Source organism: Rutidosis leptorrhynchoides, chromosome 4 (assembly GCF_046630445.1).
Source record: "Rutidosis leptorrhynchoides isolate AG116_Rl617_1_P2 chromosome 4, CSIRO_AGI_Rlap_v1, whole genome shotgun sequence".
Taxonomy (NCBI): Eukaryota; Viridiplantae; Streptophyta; class Magnoliopsida; order Asterales; family Asteraceae; genus Rutidosis; species Rutidosis leptorrhynchoides.
In genome coordinates, this window is record NC_092336.1 from 83,295,313 (window position 1) to 83,317,528 (window position 22,216).

General features: G+C 34.0%; 1 protein-coding gene across 2 annotated transcripts; it reads right to left on the reverse strand.

Moving 5' to 3' along the window:
* Positions 1 to 259: 259 nt before the first annotated feature.
* On the reverse strand, positions 260 to 5,183 carry LOC139840357 (RNA-binding protein 1-like). 2 transcript variants are annotated; one of them, XM_071830623.1, is made up of 7 exons: positions 4,919 to 5,183; positions 3,553 to 3,674; positions 3,215 to 3,464; positions 3,047 to 3,108; positions 2,312 to 2,375; positions 1,013 to 1,162; positions 260 to 905 (listed from the first exon to the last, which is right to left on the reverse strand). In XM_071830623.1, the coding sequence occupies exons 1-6, from the start codon at positions 5,049 to 5,051 to the stop codon at positions 1,041 to 1,043; spliced, it is 753 nt and encodes a 250-aa protein (XP_071686724.1). In that variant the 5' UTR covers positions 5,052 to 5,183; the 3' UTR covers positions 260 to 905; positions 1,013 to 1,040. The 2 variants fall into 2 exon arrangements, with proteins under 2 accessions (XP_071686724.1, XP_071686722.1); XM_071830621.1 differs by having other exon boundaries at positions 262 to 905; positions 1,024 to 1,162.
* Positions 5,184 to 22,216: the final 17,033 nt, after the last annotated feature.

Below are 22,216 nucleotides of genomic sequence, written 5' to 3' on the forward strand. Positions count from 1 at the left end.
TTTTTGGGTAAAATATGGAGTTTTGGGGGCAAAATATAGAGGTTTTTGGGCAAAATATGGAGTTTTTTTGGCAAAATATGAAGGTTTTTGGGCAAAATATGGAGGTTTTTGGGCAAAATTTGGAAGTTTTAGGGCAAAATATGGAGGCTTTGGGGCAAAAAGAAAAATTTTCACTGGTGGCAAAATCGAAAAACCAAATTTTTTACATAGAAAATTGCAAATCCACTGGGGGCGAGGGGCGACTGCCCCCGCTTGTCCCTATGTGCTTCCGCCACTTGAGCCAAGCGAACAGATACCAAATTAGAGCCCGGGCATGCAGTGTGCGAACGTTTAGGAATCAGCAAATTCAGCACATGTAGAATATCTTAAAGAGGTCAACTACTTGTACATTAAATTGAACGCAATTCAATCATCACAGATAGGATTAAAAATGCATATAAACGCCGAACATGGATTACGGAGACCAAGTAGAGAGAATGATTTCGGACGTTTCAAATAACTCATTGGACCTCATTATAATAACAGAATTGGCACACTGGACCCGTTTTAATCATCAGTATAACCCAAAAAGAAGAAAAAAGAAAGAAGTTGCCCAGGTGGGACCCGCTTTACGTAACTTCGATCCGCATTGCTGATTCTATCATGTCGTAAAGACTCACAATATAATCAAAACGCTAATTAAACATCAAAAAATGAAAACATAATTAATAGGTAAAATCACAAGTTCAAAGCAAAATACCCTAATTTAAAATACACAAACATTCATCGTTATGGAAAATATAAAACATAGCCCTCGGTCGGGAAACAGAATTTAATCGTATATAACAAAGCTTCAAATGTGCGTGCAACCATCGCTCGCAAATCGCAATTCACTCGATTCATTTCGTCCTAAAGAAACTGGAACTCTGCAACGTTGTAACCCACCCGATTTAGATTATTTTCAAAGCACATATTTAGTGTGATTTAATACCGATTTTTAGTATACGCGAAATTTGAGCGTGTGGATATATAGCGTAAGTTCACCTGTAAAGCTGGCATATTCAACGTCTTCTACGAGACCCTCCATCTGACTTTGTTGCGCCACCTGTCCTTCTACCAGGATTGCGAGAAAATTGCATTTTTAAGATGGCCGAGTCACGGTCATGCTCGTCGAACTTATAACCTGCAAAATCGAGTTTTACTATTTACACCCTACAGATACGCACAGGTCGTCTTTGAATGGTGGGGCGTGATACTCATGGATCGCGTTAACCAAACAAACACTTACGCTTCGCAAATGCGTTGGGACAGAGATGAAGGAAAAACAGAAACGTGTACTTTCGTAATCGAATTATCCCGACTAGATTAATAAATGCGCACGGGAACAGTAGATTAGAGCCTTTCCTAGGCTTATGAGTATGTGTTAGACTATTTGTAGTGGTGGCGGTGACATGGCAATGTGATGGGGTTTTTTTCTTTGGGTGATGGCTCCAGTGGCGGATGCGAGATTTTTTTTCACCGGGGGAAAAAAAAAAATTTAAACCGTAGCAATTTTTTTGGGCAAAATAAGGAGGTTTTGGAGGAAAATATGGAAGTTTTTAGGCAAAATATAGAGGTTTTGGGGCAAAATTTGAAGGTTTGTGGGCAAAATTTGAAGGTTTTGAAGCAAAATTTGGAGAATTTTGGGCAAAATTTGAAGGTTTTAGGGCACAATATATAGGTTTTAAGGCAAAAAAAATCCACCAGGGGCAAAGTCGAAAAATCCAAAATTTTTACACTGAAAACTGGAAATCCACTGGGGGCGGGCACCCCCCGGTAACCACATAAATCCGCCCCTAGATGGCGGTGACGTGGCAAAGGTTATGAGAACAAGGGAAGCAGTATGGAAAGGGTGATGGGAAGATGATGGAGTGTATGTCCCACCTTTTTAATTTATTTTTCCTTTTTTATTAAGTTTTATTTATATTTATATTTATATTGATTGAAATCAGTAAACCAATCAAAATCCGCCACGTTCACAACATGTCTGTGAACCATCGGGTGAAAACACGCAGTACGTCGCAAAATATTCCGGCCAGCATGAGCGTTACAGGCGGTCTTATGAACGGAAATTATTATGCTCTACTAACAGTTTTAAATAGCTCATTGCAGTTTTTTCGTTTTGTATAATTAATAAATAGTTGCATCTATTAATATGTAGCTCATTAAGACATACTCGTAATGAGATGTCCGAGCAGCATAAAGGTATTTTAGGGAACCCAACTATAAAAATTACAAAATTTTAACAAACACCAAAAGCTTATAATTGGATTTATGGATGACACAAATGTACCTTGTAAAGCATCTTTAGCTGTAGCTGCCTCTGCTGGACTGTTAAAATCGACAAAACAGAGTACCTACGGACCAGAAATATAAAATCTTAGCAAACTACTTTAAATGTACATTAATGTAAATAGTTGGATTAAAGTAAATGAGCAATTAAAGTACATGAGCAATTTTTATACCCACATATGTAAATTGTCAATTTTCAAGGGACGCTGGTAAAAAGACGTACAAATTTTTTAAGAGATATGACGGGTGTAACCAAGGTTAAAAAAGATGTGAGAGGGAGATGATACGGTTGGAACCTTTAAAAGGTCGAGTCGGTCGAGACGAATGTTGACCAGCGTTAACTTTTAAATGTAAATATATTAAATATAAATATTTCAAAAATTAATATTTTAAACATACATATTTTAAAAATAAATGATTTACAAATAACATATGATGTGTTAGTTTAAATAATATATAGATATAGATAGAAGAGATATGGATTTTTTTACAATGTTTTTAATATTATAGTGTATTTATTAATGTATCTTTAAAGGAACTACATAAGTCGGTGTTTTTCCCAGCTAATTTCCCATTGGGATTTTCGTTTACACTAAAAAAAGGCCATACAAAAAGTCAAACTTTTGACCGACTTTGACCAGACTTATGTCCCCGCCTTATTAAACGTGTTAACCGTCCCAACGGCCGCCGCAAACGCCGTTTGCAACCATGGGTGTACAAAAAGATTTACTCTTACATGTCTGGAATCCTTGGCCACAAGCCGCGCTTCTTTATAGCCGACAAAAGGACGAAAGATATCTGCCAAATTAAGTTGAAGGAACTAAACAATTGTAAAAGAAAAAAATATATGAATACGGCGACACATATTATACAATGTAGACGTTTTACAGATGAAAAAGGATACGAGCCACTTCTCTCCGTGAACAATTTGAAGGTAAACCCTCAACATAGAGTGTGTTGCTAGCATCAGGTGGCAAAGGGATCTCGGGTCTCGCACCAATCAATCCTGCATCCCGACCTTTTGCGGCTAATGCTAATGCGGGGTCCAAACCCATCAGGCCCATACTCATTAAACGTGGATCTTCAAGAAGATGACCACCGAATCCCGTGCTCATGGGTCTGGCAGACTCGATGCCAGCGTATTGAGAAACTTGCTGGTATGATGGATAAATTAGTATGTAATAACTAGTTATATGTAAAAAAGTATAAGGATGAAGGAGTTTTCACTGCATATAGACGTACCGAGCCACGCAAATAGCGATCGTAAGATGCACCAATGGTATCAGAATCTTTAACGACTAGGTGGGGACCTCTCTCTTCCTCACGAGCTAAATAGCTAGGCAATTCACGACCACCGGGAATATCTATGATTCAAATTAAATCCAAAAAAAAATAAAAATTGTAAAGCAGACCAGAAGACATATCATATATGATCCACAGATAGAGAGATATGCAGCACAAAAGAACATTCCAATAATTTACACAGATGCATAAGTTATTACAACTTAACTACGTAAATTTCTATTTTATACAAAAGCAAACCTACATTCTACCCACTATTATAAAACTTCCCGATTACTCCTTTTTAGGAACATGCCGATCCAATTTTTCAAAATCCTTTTAATTATTTGGTTAACATCGGTTGATGGGTCAAAATCCGTGAGGTCAAAATTATTCAACATGAGTACTCAGTAACTTCCTTTTTTCCGAATTAATCAAAAATCCAATTAATACACATGAGTTTAAGATCATAAGCTTTTACTTAAACTATTCCCATCCATTTTGATTCTTTATGGGTAAACAGTAACTTCTGTTTTCAGAATTTTTGGTCTAGGACTCTAGGTACATCCTACTTTTGGGCATATACTATATCTCTATTTTGAATGTGATGTATGAATAATTTCAATTAGTAAGATGCTAGTTACCTTAAACAGGTTTCACGATCTAAAAAAAACATCCTACCGAACCTATTCAACATCTAGGTACCAATCCATTTTCTAATTCACTGCTAACGGCAAATTGTATCGAAACTAGTTTAAGCTCTACACAGATAACTGCACACCTGCGATTTTATAGGTTAAGCAGATTATAAAACGAAAACTGCATTAAGTGGCCTACTTTAATTACTTTAAACTAACGAAGCTAACAAACACATTTACGCTTTTCCCCCCTCTTCAAAACTGAAACTAATCACCAAAATAAACTGATCAACCCAAATACAGAGGTTAATTTGGCTTCTAGTGTATATCATTATAATTTGCAAGCAAAACTCACACCATTAACTTTATTGCCACATCCGAATTTGACTTTCAAAAGTCAAAATGCACATCATCTCCAGAACCTTTTTTTGAAGTTAACCTGGTATCCGACTAGCACCAACTAATCTTAGGGCAACCAAGTAGCCCAGAGTTGTCTATGGTGTGACCACAAATGGATATATATTTTTACAATTAAACAAAAAAATAATCAATAAGTTACTATCTATAACCCTAATAAGAATACAAAGAGGGTTTTAAAGATCGGAAATTTATGACTATTTAACGATTCCCGTGAAGAAAAACCCTAACTTTTAAAGAAAATTAATTCGAAACAAAAGAGTGTGATTTACCGTAATCCGTACGCGGGCGTTTTGCAATAAGTGGATGAAGTTGTTGTTGTTGTTGTTGTTGTTGCTGCTGTTGCTGCTGTTGCGGCTGTTGTCTATTATCGGCGGCAGCATATTTCCAGTAAGCATCGGCCATTATAAATTGAACCCTGATTACGAGAATCAAGAAGAAGAAGAAGATTTACCGGCTCACCTTTTCGATTTATACTATTCGTGTGCTGATTATATTGAGTAAATTGAATTTTAATTACTTCGTACTTTGTATTGTATTATTGTATGATTTGTATATATATATATATATATATATATATATATATATATATATATATATATATATATATATATAGGGGTCTGGTTTTTCGGGCGAGTCGTAAAAAATACCTCTAGTAAACATATACTCCGTACTCCGTAATAAAGTCTTTTGAGGTTTCGAAAGTTTAGATTTTTCTATTTTTTATTTTTATTTTTGGAAAAACCATACATAAATTTATGGAAAATATTAATTTACATATTTAATTTTGCTTGAAAATCATGACATAAATCTTGATTAATAATGGCTAGGATTAAAAATGTGAAACAATCAATGTAAGATCCAATCACATGTGATTATGTAAAATTTCAAACAAAATTAAAGATTCAAATAAATATTTCACACAAATTTATATATAACCTAAAGTTTATGATGTAGAAGATAATCATAATCATAATCATAATCATATACAGAGTACAGTACATTATTTGAAATTATATAGTAGTTATTACCAGTGTTGCAAAGAACCCGATTACTCGCTGATTAATCTCCGATTAATCATTTTTAAGAGCAATCCGTTCCGATTTCCAAAAATCCGTTTAATTAAACGGTCAACGTCAATTGATGGGTCAAAATCGAATTTGGTAATCAAAGTCGGTCAAAGTAAAAAATAGTTAACATTTTAACATGAATTTAAACTACAACTTTATAGTTTTTGAGCAAAATGAATAATTTTAAACAATTTAGTTAAAGTTATTTTTTATATTTATGGTTTTTTCTATATTTACACATATAATTTTAAAATTTTAATATTTAAATGTATAAAGTACAATCCGATTAATCTCCGATTTGAAAGGACCCGTTCATATACATTATAAACGATTCACAATAGTTGATTACATTGCGAGGTATTTGACCTCTATATGATACATTTTACAAACATTGCATTCGTTTTTAAAAGACAATCTTTCTTTACATCAAAAATTGACAGGCATGCATACCATTTCATAATATCCACTATCCAATTATAAATTGATTTAATAATAATCTTTGATGAACTCAATGACTCGAATGCAACGTTCTTCGAAATATGCTATGAAAGACTCTAAGTAATATCTTTAAAATGAGCAAATGCACAGCGGAAGATTTCTTTAACACCTGAGAATAAACATGCTTTAAAGTGTCAACCAAAAGGTTGGTGAGTTCATTAGTTTATCATAATCATTTATTTCCATCATTTTAATAGACCACAAGAATTTCATTTCCAGTTCTCATAAATATACGTCCCATGCGTAGAGACAAAAATAATCATTCATATGGTGAACACCTGGTAACCGACATTAACTAGATACATATAAGAATATCCCCTATCATTCCGGGATCCTCCTTCGGACATGATATAAATTTCGAAGTACTAAAGCATCCGGTACTTTGGATGGGGTTTGTTAGGCCCAATAGATCTATCTTTAGGATTCGCGTCAATTAGGGTGTCTGTTCCCTAATTCTTAGATTACCAGACTTTAATAAAAAGGGGCATATTCGATTTCGATAATTCAACCATAAGATGTAGTTTCAATTACTTGTGTCTATTTCATCAAACATTTATAAAAGCGCATGTATTCTCAGTCTCAAAAATATAAAGGGTAAAAAGGCAAATGAAACTCACCATACTGTATTTCGTAGTAAAAATACATATAACGTCATTGAACAAGTGCAAGGTTGGCCTCGGATTCACGAACCTAAATTAATTATATATATTTATGTGTTGGTCAATATTTGTCTAACAAATTAGGTCAAGTCATAGTGTACCACAATCCTAATGCTCGAGACTAATATGCAAAAGTCAACAAAAGTAAATTTGACTCAAAATAATTTCCAAAAATCTATACATGATTAATATATATTTTAAATATCGTCATTTTATATTTTTAAATATTTTTAAAAGATTTATTAGAGTAAATAATATAATTTATTTATTAATAAATAAAATTTTATATTAAATTTATATAATAAAATATACTTTTATATATATTAAGTAATAAAATTTATAGGGTTCATTTAATATTATAAAGATAATATGATAGGTATTATTAAAGTAAGTTATTACACGTAGTAAAATATGTTTGTATCACATATTTATTTGATAAAATAATATCTATAATGATAGTAAGTAAAAGTTGTATTATTTTGTAATAATAATTATTATTATAAAAATATCAATATTTATAATTACTAAGATGACATTATGATAAAACGATAATTCTAATTATGATAACTTTAATATTTACGATAATTTTTAATATTATCTTTAAAATAATAATTCTATTTAAAATAATAATAATAATGATATTTTATAGTAACAATGACATGTCTATTAAAATGATAATTTTTGTTAAAATGATAGTTTTAATACTAACGATACTTTTAATAATAATAGTAATGATAAAAATAATAAGAACGATAATTTTATCTAAATCAATATCTTATAATATTTAATTTCATCATGATACTCTTACCCATTATTTCCTAATCGTTTCGTTTAATAGCTTTTAATCGTCTTTTATATCGTGTTCATAATAATGATAATAATAGTAATCAAAATAATTAGGTGCTACAAATATTTGTTTTAATTACACTAATATTAATAATGATAGTTACTATAACATTATTAACGATAATACTATTAATTATCTTAATGATAATATAGTAATAATAATAATAACAATAACCATTTTTAAATAATGATATATATATTAATAATGATAATAATAATAATAATAATAATAATAATAATAATACCAATAATAATAATAATAATTGGATAATAATAATAATACTAATTATAACTTTAACGATAATAACGATAGTAATAATAAAAAAATAACAATTTTTAATGATAAATCCCTTTTATTGATAAAGATAATAATAATGATAATAATAAGATAAAACTATAACGACGACAAAAACGACGATAATAATAATCATTTTTAATAAAAATATCGAAAATTCAATTGATTATAACTTCTAATCCGTTCATCGAAACCATTCGATATCTAAAGGAAAAGTTCTTAATTTTTCGCTAGCTTTCCAAGGACATGCATATCTTATACCTTATCTCAACCGCAAGTGTAACTAATTCAAGATTCAACCTAATCTGTCTAAGGGCAATATCAAAAGTACAAGCATGCATAATCCTAAATACTCGAGCACTAGTCAGGGATACACTATTAGTATGTAAAAGTTAAATTATGAGGACTCACGTATCAATATTGAGATTCAATATTGCAGGAAAGGTACGTAGACGCAACGAAAATGATAAACACTATATTGACCTCACGAGCATACCCATGAACCATACTCAATCACCTCCATAGCTATAACCCATAATTTCCTTAATTATATCCCACTCGAAAAACAATTTCGAAATCACTCGGACAGCACTCCTTAGTAATATTTTATGTATACTAATAATATCTTGAAATAATACGGAGTAAATATATATATGTATATCGATTGAGAGAGTTTAGAGAAAAATATTTTCAAGTTTCTATGAAATAATGAAACCTATTGAATTCTATTTATAATAGATTTTTGAATTATTAAAGTGAATTATTAAAGTATGAATTATTAAAGTGAATTATTAAAGTATGAATTATTAAAGTGAATTATTAAATTATGAATTGTTAAAGTGAATTATTAAAGTATGAATTATTAAAGTGAATTATTAAAGTTAAAGTAAAGTAAAAATAAAGTAAAGGTAAAATTTAAGTATAGTAAAAGTATAAAACTATGTACGTATAATACGCGTATAAATATATATAATATTAATTTAAATCGTTATATATATTTAATAAAATAAAATATAAATATCGTTATCTTTATCATACTAGTTAAGTAATGAGTTGTCAAAAGTGGTTCTAGATATTTATAAAAGTTATATACGTTTTAATAATAAAGTTCTTTTTAAACTAAAAACGTTTTTTGTACGTTTGAAACTAAATAGATCAATCGAGTCTTTATGAAATTCAATCTTCCACTATCCTTTGTCTAGTTCTCAATGATTGACAATTTGTTCTTATTTATAAATCACTTTACCATTTTTCGAATATTGTTAAAATGGAAAGATTTCTCAAATCAACGTGGGCCTTTCAACAGAGACTTGTAATCATAATTCAATATATCTGATACTTCAATCATTTGATCTTATCTTCTAATTCCATTGATAAACATTTTGAAACAGATACAATCATATAAAGTATTTAATCTAATATTTTATTTACGTTTCAAGTTATAATATATATACACATATACATATATAATCATATTCGTTTAATGGTTCGTGAATCGTTAGAACTTGGTCGAGGTTGAATGAATGTATGAATATAGTTTAAAATTCTTGAAATTTAACTTAACAAATATTGCTTATTGTGTCGAAAACATATAAAGATTAAAGTTTAAATTTGGTTGGAAATTTCCGGGTTGTCACAGTACCTACCCGTTAAAGAAATTTCATCCCGAAATTTGAGTGGAAAGGTCGTGAATGATAATAAATATGTTTTCATGATGCATACGGGCTGAAAATTAGAGTTTTATCATCAGCGAATAATTTGGATAAACAATCCATTTATATGAAGAGTACGAATGAAGCTAACATAGAAGAGTGAAATGAGTAAGTGTAGATTCATCTTATCATTTGACGTAGATATGATTGATTCCCTGATTTCAAGGGATTTGAAGAAAATCTTCTTAATAAGATTTGACTCTCCGGTAATCAAGGGAATTAGGATCCGCTTTAAATGCGATCGTCCATTTTAATTGTTCTGTCGGAGATTTTCTTATAAATTCACCTCCTTCGTTTCCTTACAACTCACACCTTCCGTTGATGCATTTTATGCAAGTTCCTAGACATCTACCCACGTCCATTGTAGGCACAACAGTTTACAGGCCACCATGATTGCTCGTTATTATCCTATCCGTGTTTGTATGTGGTTACAAGAACTGCAGGAACGAGATTTAGATGTTTGACTATATTAGACTTAGTCAGACGTACGAGTGAAGCCTCACTAGTACGACTGACAGGCTCATACGCACGGTTGATGTTGAGCTAAGTCACAATTACAACCTAAATGAGAAGACACGAGTGAGTGATCACCCGTACGGCTGATGAAGCTAACTCGTACGTGTGATGAATGAATCGTATGGATGAGTCAACAGTAGGGGTATATAAAGTCTTATGTTCTTCATTTTAGGTTAAGCCTCTCATTTGTTACACACACTCAGATCTAGTGAGCTCTTCCGATTCTCTCTCAGTCCAAATCATCCAGGTGGTGAATAATAGCTCTAGGTGTTGATCTAATCACACTTGATTTAGTTGTGGTTTGACTAAATTAATCAAAAAAAAAAAAAAAAAAACTTAACCTATTCACTAGAGGGTTTGATTCACTTATTGTGATGACCCGAAAATTTTTGACTTATTTAAACCAATTCTCTATACGATTTATTATTTTAACACGCTAAACAAAGTCTGTTAGATTGAGTCTCAAAATTTTAGAACTGTTTCATATATACAATTACCTTTGATTACTCTCGACGATTCATGAACAATTATATGTATGTATATATATATGTACAAGTAAAAACGACTTTCCTACAGTAAAACCCTATTTGCTACAGTAAAACACTATTTGCTACAGTAAAACACTATTTGCTACAGTGAAACCGTATTTTGCTACAGTGCTACAGTGAAAAACGACTTTGCTACAGTGATTTACTACAGTAAACACTATTTGCTACAGTAAACACTATTTGTTGCTGTAAAACACTATGAGCCTAGGTCTGCTGGTTCTGAGAGATCACAAGCTGGTACTGATTCTACTGATATTGATCAGCAACCTTCTGTTGCTGCTCACTCATCTGAACCAGCTGATGATCAAGATGCTGTGTGTTCTACAACCAGCTATTTAATGAACCAGCATCCGATTGAGCAGATTATTTGCTACAGTAAAACACTATTTGCTACAGTAAAACACTATTTGATGTCGACAAACTACCAAACAAAAACAGAAAAGGCGGCCATGCGATCGCATGGCAAAAACACTGAAAACTCATGCGATCGCATGAGCTACAGTAAACGGAAAAGTAATATAAATACGCCTGTTTTGCTCGACGAATTATCACATATTTTTTTTCTTCAGTAATAAAAATTTATATTTAAATTATAATTATAATTTTAAATTTAAGTTTAATAATAATAAAGTATATTCGAGGGTGTTTTAATTCGGGTTTTAAACCACTTTAAGCTAAGGAAATATTGGGTATTGTTCGGGGTATTGTTCTTGAATCCAAGGCCAACCATACAGTCGTCTACCATCATTACGTCTACGCAATTTGCCTACAATATTGAGTCTCAATATTGAACTGTGAGTTTATAGTCTCCCTTTTTAAATACTTTAAATATTTTTGGGCTGAGAATATATGCAATTTATTTTAAACGCGATAAGACACAAGTACATACTAAATTCTACACTGAGTTAAACCGAAAATCCCTTAGCTTTGGTAACTAGTAGCTGCCAGTACATAGGATATGGACTGGTGGGCGCGAATAATTGTATATGGATCCATAGGGCTTGACATCCCCGTCCGAGCTAGAGCACTAGCCTTTTAACGGACGTATGTTATTTGAGTTTAAGACACGTTGGTTTGCGTGTATTAAAACGAATGGGGTAATTATCACTATAGCGTTAAGTTTAGTTACCAGGGTGCTCTGTTACGTAGAATCTATTGATAAACTTTTGATGAAATCTTGTGGTCTATCTTTATATATGTTTATGACTCGAGCAATTAAACCTATAACTCACCAACATTCGTGTTGACTTTTTAGCATGTTTTATTCTCAGGTTCTTAGAATGCTTCCGCTGTGATGTGCTTGTTGCCTGCATGGAGTCTCTCATGCTTTGTACAAAGTTTATTGCATTCAAAATAAAACTGCGTTGTGTAATAAATAATTGGACTGTGATGTCAACCTGTAAATTAAAGACTTATGTATTTCGGGGTTTTGCTTATACCTAAGCACTCGCCCACATGTTTATAACTTTCTATGTTTAGAAAGTTACTTATTTTAATGAATGCAATATTTTATCAAAACGTATCATATAGAGGTCAAAACCTCACTGTGGAATCAATGATTAATGTGCCGCGTCAATAGCGATTTTGACGGGTCGTTACAGTTGGTATCAGAGCTTGAGGTCATAGGGAACCAAAAATTACATTATTGTGTTTAACTGGTAATTGTTATGATGCATTAGTGAGTCTGGACTATGACCATATCTGTTTTTCCTGATTTTTGCTTATTATTTGGTCAAAAACATTATATGTGATATATTTATATGCTAACGTAATTGTTGTTTCAATTATGTGATAGATGACTTCTTCTAATCCTATCATTTTGTACGACTCGGAATCGGACACTGAATCTATTCTATCCACAACTGAAAAGGGCGTTCCAATACCTATTAAAGAAGAAATTGTGTTAGCCGGGGAATCTCAACTCCCGGTAAACCCAGAGGAGGTTCCAGCTCCACCCAGCTTTAGTTTTCCGGAGCCACAATATCGTTGGCATGGACCCATGATCCCTGGAGTAAAAGAGGATCGTCCATTTCTAAACAAATATGGACATTGGTCCAGATATACCGCCGACGGGCGGGTTGTGCCGATTACGCCTGGCAGATTTCGGTTCATGACCACCGGTACATATTCTTGCAGTTCGTCATCATATTCTCCTACACATGACTCAGACAGTTCGTCATCAGACGAGATCAGTAAGGAGGAGGATTTCGCTAATGAAATAAAAGAGATCACTAAGGAGAAATTCCAACTTGCTATAGATAATAAAAACAACCACAATAATAAAATGTCCTTAATTATTAAAAAAGAACAGGACCATTCGATCCGTAACCACCCTTATTGTATTAAACCCACTGAGGCAACGGGTACCTCAAAACCCCAACTAAAAATAAAATACACTGCCAGAATGTCTGTCGGACCATGTGCACACAAACAATTGGCAGAGAGAACCAAATGGGAAGAAGTTTCTGATAGTTCTGAATGAACGACCTCGCAACCATAAATCTTCCATGCGCTATTTTATTGCTTATGTGTGCTACTCTATCTTGTTATATAAAATAAGCATATGTAAAATATCAGTATTGTATGGTATTGTATTATTTTGGTTTATTAATAATAAATGCATGGAATGATTATCTGTATTATTACTACTTCTTATTATTATTATTATTACATAATAATGTAGTAACTCGCTATAATTTTTATAGTGGAATATTATTAGGATTTTAGTAGTTAATTCCTTGTACTAGCTATTATGTATGAACTTAACGGGTAGGTAATACCCTAGAAATAATTATAAAATGCTAATAAGAAGAAAAGGCTTTTATAATAATTGGTTCATATTATTAATATGCTACGATTAACTATTGACAACTCATTTTACCTATAATATTCTATATGATTAAATTATATCTGTTGTGTTTATTGAAGAAACATGTCTCAAATGTCGGATGCTGAGTTTGAGCAACTAGTCGAGAAACGTGTGAATGAAAGAATTGCTGCAACCGAAGCAGCAAAAGCAACAGCCGAAGCAGCAGCCAAAGCAGCAGCCGTAAACACAAACTCACGAAACGGATGCTCATACAAAACTTTTCAAGGATGCAAACCACAGACGTTTAGTGGAACCGAGGGACCAGTCGGTCTAACCCGATGGTTTGAAAAGATGGAGTCCGTTTTCAAAATCAGTAATTGTGCGAACGGAGACAAGTCAAAGTATGCTTCGTGCACGTTGCAAGATGGTGCACTTACTTGGTGGAACAATTATGCTAAAGCAGAAGGAATAGATACGGCATATGATATCTCTTGGGAAGAACTGAAAAAGATGCTAATCGAGGAGTACTGTCCTCGAAACGAGATCAGAAAAATGGAATCTGAGTTACGTAATCTGAAGGTTATCGGCGCGAATCTCAATAACTATGAAAAGCGTTTCATGGAACTAGCCTTGTTGTGTCCCGAATTGGTGCCAAACGAGAAACGAAAGATAGAAATGTATATTGACGGTTTATCGATCAATATCAAAGGAAATGTTACATCGTCCAAACCAAATACGATGCAGGAAGCCATGACTATGGCACACCAACTCATGGACCAGATCACAGAGAGTTCGATTAAGGCACCAATTACCGAAGTCAAGACAACTGAAGGAAAGAGGAAATGGGAAGACTATAAGGGCAAAAGTACTCACCTGAAGAAACAAGAAACTTTTAAAGGTAAACAAGATGGGGCAACTGCAAGTCCAAACTATAAGGGACCCCATCCGTTCTGCAAAAGATGTTACACACATCATGCAGGTTATTGTCAAGTGGTCTGTGATAAGTGCAACAAGAAAGGACATGTGGCGAAAGATTGTTATGCCACCGTTTCTGAAGTAAAGACAAAACTGACCAATGTCAAGAAATGTTTTGGGTGCGGGAAGTCTGGTCACTTTATAAATCAATGCCCTGATAAGGAGAAGAACAAAGAACCCGCACGTGGGAGGGCATTTAATGTTAGTGCCAGTAAAGCACGTGAGGATCCTAATCTTGTCACGGGTACGTTTACCGTTAATAATCAACTAGCTTCTATTATGTTTGATACGGGTGCTGATAGAAGTTATATGTGTAAAGACTTTAGTTTTAAACTAAAATGTGCATCATTACCTCTAGACGATAAATATACTATTGAATTAGCTAATGGTAAACTGATAAAAGCCGATAAAATTTGCCATGGTTGCGAAATGAATCTCGCTGGTGAAACCTTCAAAATCGATTTGATACCCGTAGAATTAGGAAGTTTTGACGTAATCGTTGGCATGGACTGGATGTCCAAAACAAGAGCGGAAGTTGTTTGCGCTGAGAAAGCAATTCGCATCCCTCGTAAGGATGAAACGTCATTAATGATTTATGGGGAGAAGAGCAACTCAAAGCTGAACTTTATCAGCTGTATGAAGGCCCAGAAACTTATAAGAAAAGGTTGTTATGCTATTTTGGCACATGTAAAGAAGATCGATACTGAAGAAAGAAGCATTAATGACATGCCGGTTGTAAGAGAATATCCCGGAGTATTTCCAGAAGAATTACCGGGGCTACCTCCACATAGATGTGTAGAATTCCAGATTGATCTCATATCAGGAGCTGCACCTGTAGCCCGATCTCCATATAGACTTGCACCTTCAGAAATGCAAGAATTACAAGACCAGTTGCAAGAATTATCGGACTGTGGAATTATTCGTCCTAGTTTTTCACCTTGGGGTGCTCCTATTCTGTTCGTCAAGAAGAAGGATGGATCTATGAGAATGTGCATAGATTACCGAGAATTAAACAAATTAACGATCAAGAATCGGTACCCATTACCGAGGATTGATGATTTGTTTGATCAATTGCAAGGATCAAGTGTTTATTCCAAGATTGATCTACGCTCCGGATATCATCAGCTGAGAGTGAAGGAAGAAGATGTTCCTAAAACCGCGTTCAGAACCCGTTACGGTCACTATGAATTTCTAGTCATGCCTTTTGGATTGACTAATGCTCCAGCAGTATTCATGGATCTAATGAATCGCATCTGTAGACCGTATTTAGACAAATTTGTCATTGTTTTTATCGACGACATATTGATTTACTCGAAGAACAAGGAAGAACATGAGCAACACTTAAGACTGGTACTAGAGATACTCAAGAAAGAAGAATTGTACGCAAAATTTTCGAAGGGTGATTTCTGGTTACAAGAAGTACAATTTTTGGGACATGTTGTCAGTAAACATGGAATTAAAGTTGACCCTGCCAAGATCGAAGCCATTAGTAAATGGGAAACACCGAAGACTCCAACACAAATCCGCCAATTCTTAGGTCTTGCTGGTTACTACCGAAGATTCATTCAAGATTTCTCTAGAATCGCCAAACCCTTAACTTCATTGACTCAAAAGGGAAAGAAGTATGATTGGTCCACGGAACAGGAATCCTCATTCCAGTTGTTAAAGAAGAAGTTAACGTCTGCACCCATTTTGTCATTACCGGAAGGAAATGATGATTTCGTGATCTATTGTGACGCTTCGCGCCAAGGTTTAGGATGTGTATTAATGCAACGCACAAAAGTTATCGCATATGCCTCACGACAACTAAAAATTCATGAAAAGAACTATACAACACACGATTTGGAACTTGGAGCTGTAGTTTTTGCACTCAAAATATGGAGACACTATCTATATGGCACCAAGTGTACAGTGTACACTGACCATAAGAGTCTTCAGCATATTTTTGATCAAAAACAACTCAATATGAGACAACGTCGCTGGGTAGAGTTGTTAAACGATTACGATTGTGAAATCCGTTACCACCCTGGAAAGGCTAATGTTGTAGCTGATGCCCTAAGTCGAAAAGAAAGAGTAAAACCTCTTAGGGTCCGAGCTTTGAATATTACAATTCGTACCGATCTCACAAAGCAAATTCAAGCAGCACAGTTAGAAGCTTTAAAAGAAGAAAATGAAAAAGGCGAAATGAGCAGAGGGTTAGAAAAACAGCTTGAGGTAAAAGCCGATGGAACCCTGTATTTTGCTGATAGGATATGGGTACCAAAATATGGTAATCTAAGGCAACTAGTACTAGATGAAGCACACAAAACGAGGTACTCAATTCACCCAGGAAACGGGAAAATGTACCATGATCTCAAGAAGTTTTATTGGTGGCCTAATATGAAGACAGAAATTGCTACTTATGTAAGCAAATGTTTGACGTGTGCAAAGGTCAAAGCTGAGCACCAAAAGCCGTCAGGATTACTGCAACAACCAGAAATTCCGCAGTGGAAATGGGAAAGAATAACTATGGATTTCATTACGAAATTGCCAAGGACTGCAAGTAGTCATGATACTATTTGGGTGATAGTTGATCGTCTAACTAAATCAGCTCACTTTCTACCAATAAAGGAGACAGACAGTATGGAGAAATTAGCACGCCTATATTTGAAGGAAGTAGTTTCCAGGCATGGTGTACCCATCTCTATCATATCTGATCGCGACACCCGATTCACATCACGTTTCTGGCAGTCATTACAAAAAGCATTGGGAACTCGATTAGATATGAGCACCGCTTATCACCCACAGACAGATGGTCAAAGTGAAAGAACAATACAAACATTGGAAGACATGTTACGGGCATGCGTGATTGACTTTGGAACCAGTTGGGATCGACACTTACCGTTGGCAGAATTTTCATACAATAACAGCTATCATACGAGCATCAACGCAGCGCCATTTGAAGCACTTTACGGTAGAAAGTGCAGATCTCCTATATGTTGGAGTGAAGTAGGAGAAAGACAACTTACTGGACCAGAAATTATTCACGAAACCACCGAAAAGATCATTCAAATACAACAGCGATTGAAAACGGCCATGAGTCGCCAAAAGAGTTATGCTGATGTAAGAAGAAAACCGCTAGAATTTCAAGTGGGCGACAAAGTCATGTTGAAAGTGTCACCCTGGAAAGGCGTTGTACGATTCGGTAAACGAGGAAAGCTAAGTCCTAGGTACGTAGGACCCTTTGAAATCACCGAAAGAATTGGAACAGTTGCTTATCGATTAAAGCTACCGCAAGAACTTAGTAGTGTTCACAACACATTTCACGTGTCAAATTTGAAGAAATGTTTAGCTGAAGAGGATGTCGTAATTCCTCTTGACGAAATACGAATCAATGATAAACTTCATTTTATCGAAGAACCTGTTGAAATCATGGACCGTGAGGTCAAACAATTAAAACAAAGCAAAATACCGATAGTTAGGGTTCGTTGGAACGCAAGACGAGGACCCGAGTTTACTTGGGAACGTGAAGATCAGATGAAGCAAAAGTATCCACATTTGTTCACTGATATCGCTCATGAAACAGGTACTACTCAAAATTTCGGGACGAAATTTTCTTTAAGGGGGAGGTAATGTGATGACCCGAAAATTTTTGACTTATTTAAACCAATTCTCTATACGATTTATTATTTTAACACGCTAAACAAAGGCTGTTAGATTGAGTCTCAAAATTTTAGAACTGTTTCATATATACAATTACCTTTGATTACTCTCGACGATTCATGAACAATTATATGTATGTATATATATATGTACAAGTAAAAACGACTTTCCTACAGTAAAACCCTATTTGCTACAGTAAAACACTATTTGCTACAGTAAAACACTATTTGCTACAGTAAAACACTATTTGCTACAGTGAAACCGTATTTTGCTACAGTGCTACAGTGAAAAACGACTTTGCTACAGTGATTTACTACAGTAAACACTATTTGCTACAGTAAACACTATTTGTTGCTGTAAAACACTATGAGCCTAGGTCTGCTGGTTCTGAGAGATCACAAGCTGGTACTGATTCTACTGATATTGATCAGCAACCTTCTGTTGCTGCTCACTCATCTGAACCAGCTGATGATCAAGATGCTGTGTGTTCTACAACCAGCTATTTAATGAACCAGCATCCGATTGAGCAGATTATTTGCTACAGTAAAACACTATTTGCTACAGTAAAACACTATTTGATGTCGACAAACTACCAAACAAAAACAGAAAAGGCGGCCATGCGATCGCATGGCAAAAACACTGAAAACTCATGCGATCGCATGAGCTACAGTAAACGGAAAAGTAATATAAATACGCCTGTTTTGCTCGACGAATTATCACATATTTTTTTTCTTCAGTAATAAAAATTTATATTTAAATTATAATTATAATTTTAAATTTAAGTATAATAATAATAAAGTATATTCGAGGGTGTTTTAATTCGGGTTTTAAACCACTTTAAGCTAAGGAAATATTGGGTATTGTTCGGGGTATTGTTCTTGAATCCAAGGCCAACCATACAGTCGTCTACCATCATTACGTCTACGCAATTTGCCTACAATATTGAGTCTCAATATTGAACTGTGAGTTTATAGTCTCCCTTTTTAAATACTTTAAATATTTTTGGGCTGAGAATATATGCAATTTATTTTAAACGCGATAAGACACAAGTACATACTAAATTCTACACTGAGTTAAACCGAAAATCCCTTAGCTTTGGTAACTAGTAGCTGCCAGTACATAGGATATGGACTGGTGGGCGCGAATAATTGTATATGGATCCATAGGGCTTGACATCCCCGTCCGAGCTAGAGCACTAGCCTTTTAACGGACGTATGTTATTTGAGTTTAAGACACGTTGGTTTGCGTGTATTAAAACGAATGGGGTAATTATCACTATAGCGTTAAGTTTAGTTACCAGGGTGCTCTGTTACGTAGAATCTATTGATAAACTTTTGATGAAATCTTGTGGTCTATCTTTATATATGTTTATGACTCGAGCAATTAAACCTATAACTCACCAACATTCGTGTTGACTTTTTTAGCATGTTTTATTCTCAGGTTCTTAGAATGCTTCCGCTGTGATGTGCTTGTTGCCTGCATGGAGTCTCTCATGCTTTGTACAAAGTTTATTGCATTCAAAATAAAACTGCGTTGTGTAATAAATAATTGGACTGTGATGTCAACCTGTAAATTAAAGACTTATGTATTTCGGGGTTTTGCTTATACCTAAGCACTCGCCCACATGTTTATAACTTTCTATGTTTAGAAAGTTACTTATTTTAATGAATGCAATATTTTATCAAAACGTATCATATAGAGGTCAAAACCTCACTGTGGAATCAATGATTAATGTGCCGCGTCAATAGCGATTTTGACGGGTCGTTACACTTATTCTGCCATTGTGTGAGTTAAATCTGTGATTTCTAAGTTCCTAGTCATGTTTCATCACCTTCTATTCTTTCCCCCTCAACTCATATTTTAAAGTATTCATCAATATGCTCCATCCAGTTCTGATTCTCGATATACTTCTAACTTTCATATCGGTCATTCTTCTTTTTCATCTACCGCCGGAAGAATCTATTTACTTCTACTATACTCTTGGGTTTATAGTGTTTCTAGTTCTCCCGTGTCTTTATATTGCTATATGCATCGATATATATGGTTTATAATTTCTGGTTTATCGTTGGGCTTTATATGTTCCCTTATATTTCAAAGTCTCTCCTTCTGTCTTCTATAATCATTATCATTCACAGTTAATGCTCTCTTTTATTTGCTGCAATTTATACCCCAATTTCTATTTCGGAGTTTCGTCCTTTCGTTTCTTCTTCTTGCGATTAAGCACCGCTTGTAATGGTCCAGAATTCACAGATATGAATTTCGGAATGAACATTGTTAATGTTCTAGGAAGGAAATTGTGATGGCACGATCTTGACTTGTCAAATTACTAGAATACCTTGGAAAAGGCCGAATCAGCAAGAAATATTTTTTTGATATTTTAGAGGTTAAATAGAATACAAGAGTCGTATAACATGGCACATGATGATGTTATGATCTGTGAATCATCACGTTCCATTTAGAAACTCAGCATGACTTACTGTAATATAATCACGTTGATCAAGTGTCATTATATTATACTAATTCATGCTTCAGTTCCCAACACTACTTCAAAATATTCCTATTTTAAACTTGAATGTTTCAGAATTTAGAAACTAAAATAGTTTCTTTTATGATGTAATACAGATAGCGCGAAGAGGTAAATGATTTCAAATAAGAAAAATTAAGAAAATTTCTTCAGAAATATGGAGGATATTTATAATGAAAGATATGATGATATTTTAGAATTTCTAATATCAGAGGATGATGAAGAATATTGTCCGCAGGGTTTTAGAGTCAGGAGCAAGGTATTCGTTAATGACTTCAGCAGGTACTGAATCATTTGGATCCTTTGAAGTCAGGTTCAGTCTTTGTAATTTGTCCACAGCCTCCTTCCTACTTTGCTCAATCCGTTTTCCAGTTCCAAAACTTCTCTTTTTCTGCGCTTTGCCAGCACACTTCATTATTATCATCCAGCTTTTACCGTTTAAAGTCGTTTATAGTTTTTGCTGCTTCATCAGTATTTTTTTTTCCATTTTCGGAGAACCAATTCGTAGTTCGGAGTGTTTTTCAGAAACTTCACATTCAAATTAAGTCCAGAAGATAGACGTTATATATACACATATAACTGTTGGCGTAGACATGCTGCGAGATTTCAAAATACTGATTGCTAATTCCCAATGATTCGTATGGCAATTCTCATTACAAGATGCGAATGAGTAAATGATGGGGTTTCAATTAATAATTATAATGACTTTTTGGAGAGGCTAAAGTCAAAGGGTAATGAAGTTGTTGGTATATCTGCTAATAATGTGGTGGAATGTAAAAGGTTCCCTGGTAACGATGGTGTATATCTCAAGGTTATAATAAGGTTAGTCTGACTGAAAATTCGAAGTTGACTTGCTGGAGCTGTGACAAAACTGGCTACTTTGAATAGGAATCGCAAAGTTATTTTTGCTAATAAATGCCAAAGAATCTGACGCGGATACGTTGTTTAAACTTTTACTTTGGTTTCAAGAGTTTTTTGGGTACATAACTGTGGGTAACATGTGGTTGGATCCTCATCTCGATTGCTCATCATTCGAAGTGTCTTCAAAAATTTTCGAAGGGTTTGAACACATATTGTAATCGTTAACATACATTTGATGTTCTAACACAGTTTTGAAGTCAAAATATAGCTTGTGAAAGATGTAAGGATCTAAGAGTGATGATTTTGGTCATATCTCGAGTTGAATTTTGAGATTTCAAGATCAGAATATGTAATTAAATTTTGAATGAGTATGGTTGTTTTGATTTCTATAAAAGAATGTATACTGTTGTGAAAGTAGGGAGTATAATGGATGATTTTCTGAATCAGATTCGAAGAATGTAACATATTATTTGTGAATTTATATATCTCTCGGGTATTACCTACCCGTTAAAAAAAAATTTCACAATTAATATTTTGTACAAAAGAATTTTATTACAGTCTTTATGAAAATATATATATATGTATATTTTCTTCAGATGTAACATAGATTTAATG

Excerpts from the sequence above, each read along its gene's own strand:
- LOC139840357 (XM_071830623.1), bottom strand. The coding sequence starts at position 5,051 with ATGGCCGATGCTTACTGGAAATATGCTGCCGCCGATAATAGACAACAG. Across the intron at positions 3,465-3,552 it reads ATCGCTATTTGCGTGGCTCG|CAAGTTTCTCAATACGCTGG; the intron begins GTACGTCTATAT and ends CCATCATACCAG. Across the intron at positions 3,109-3,214 it reads TTCACGGAGAGAAGTGGCTC|ATATCTTTCGTCCTTTTGTC; the intron begins GTATCCTTTTTC and ends TTAATTTGGCAG.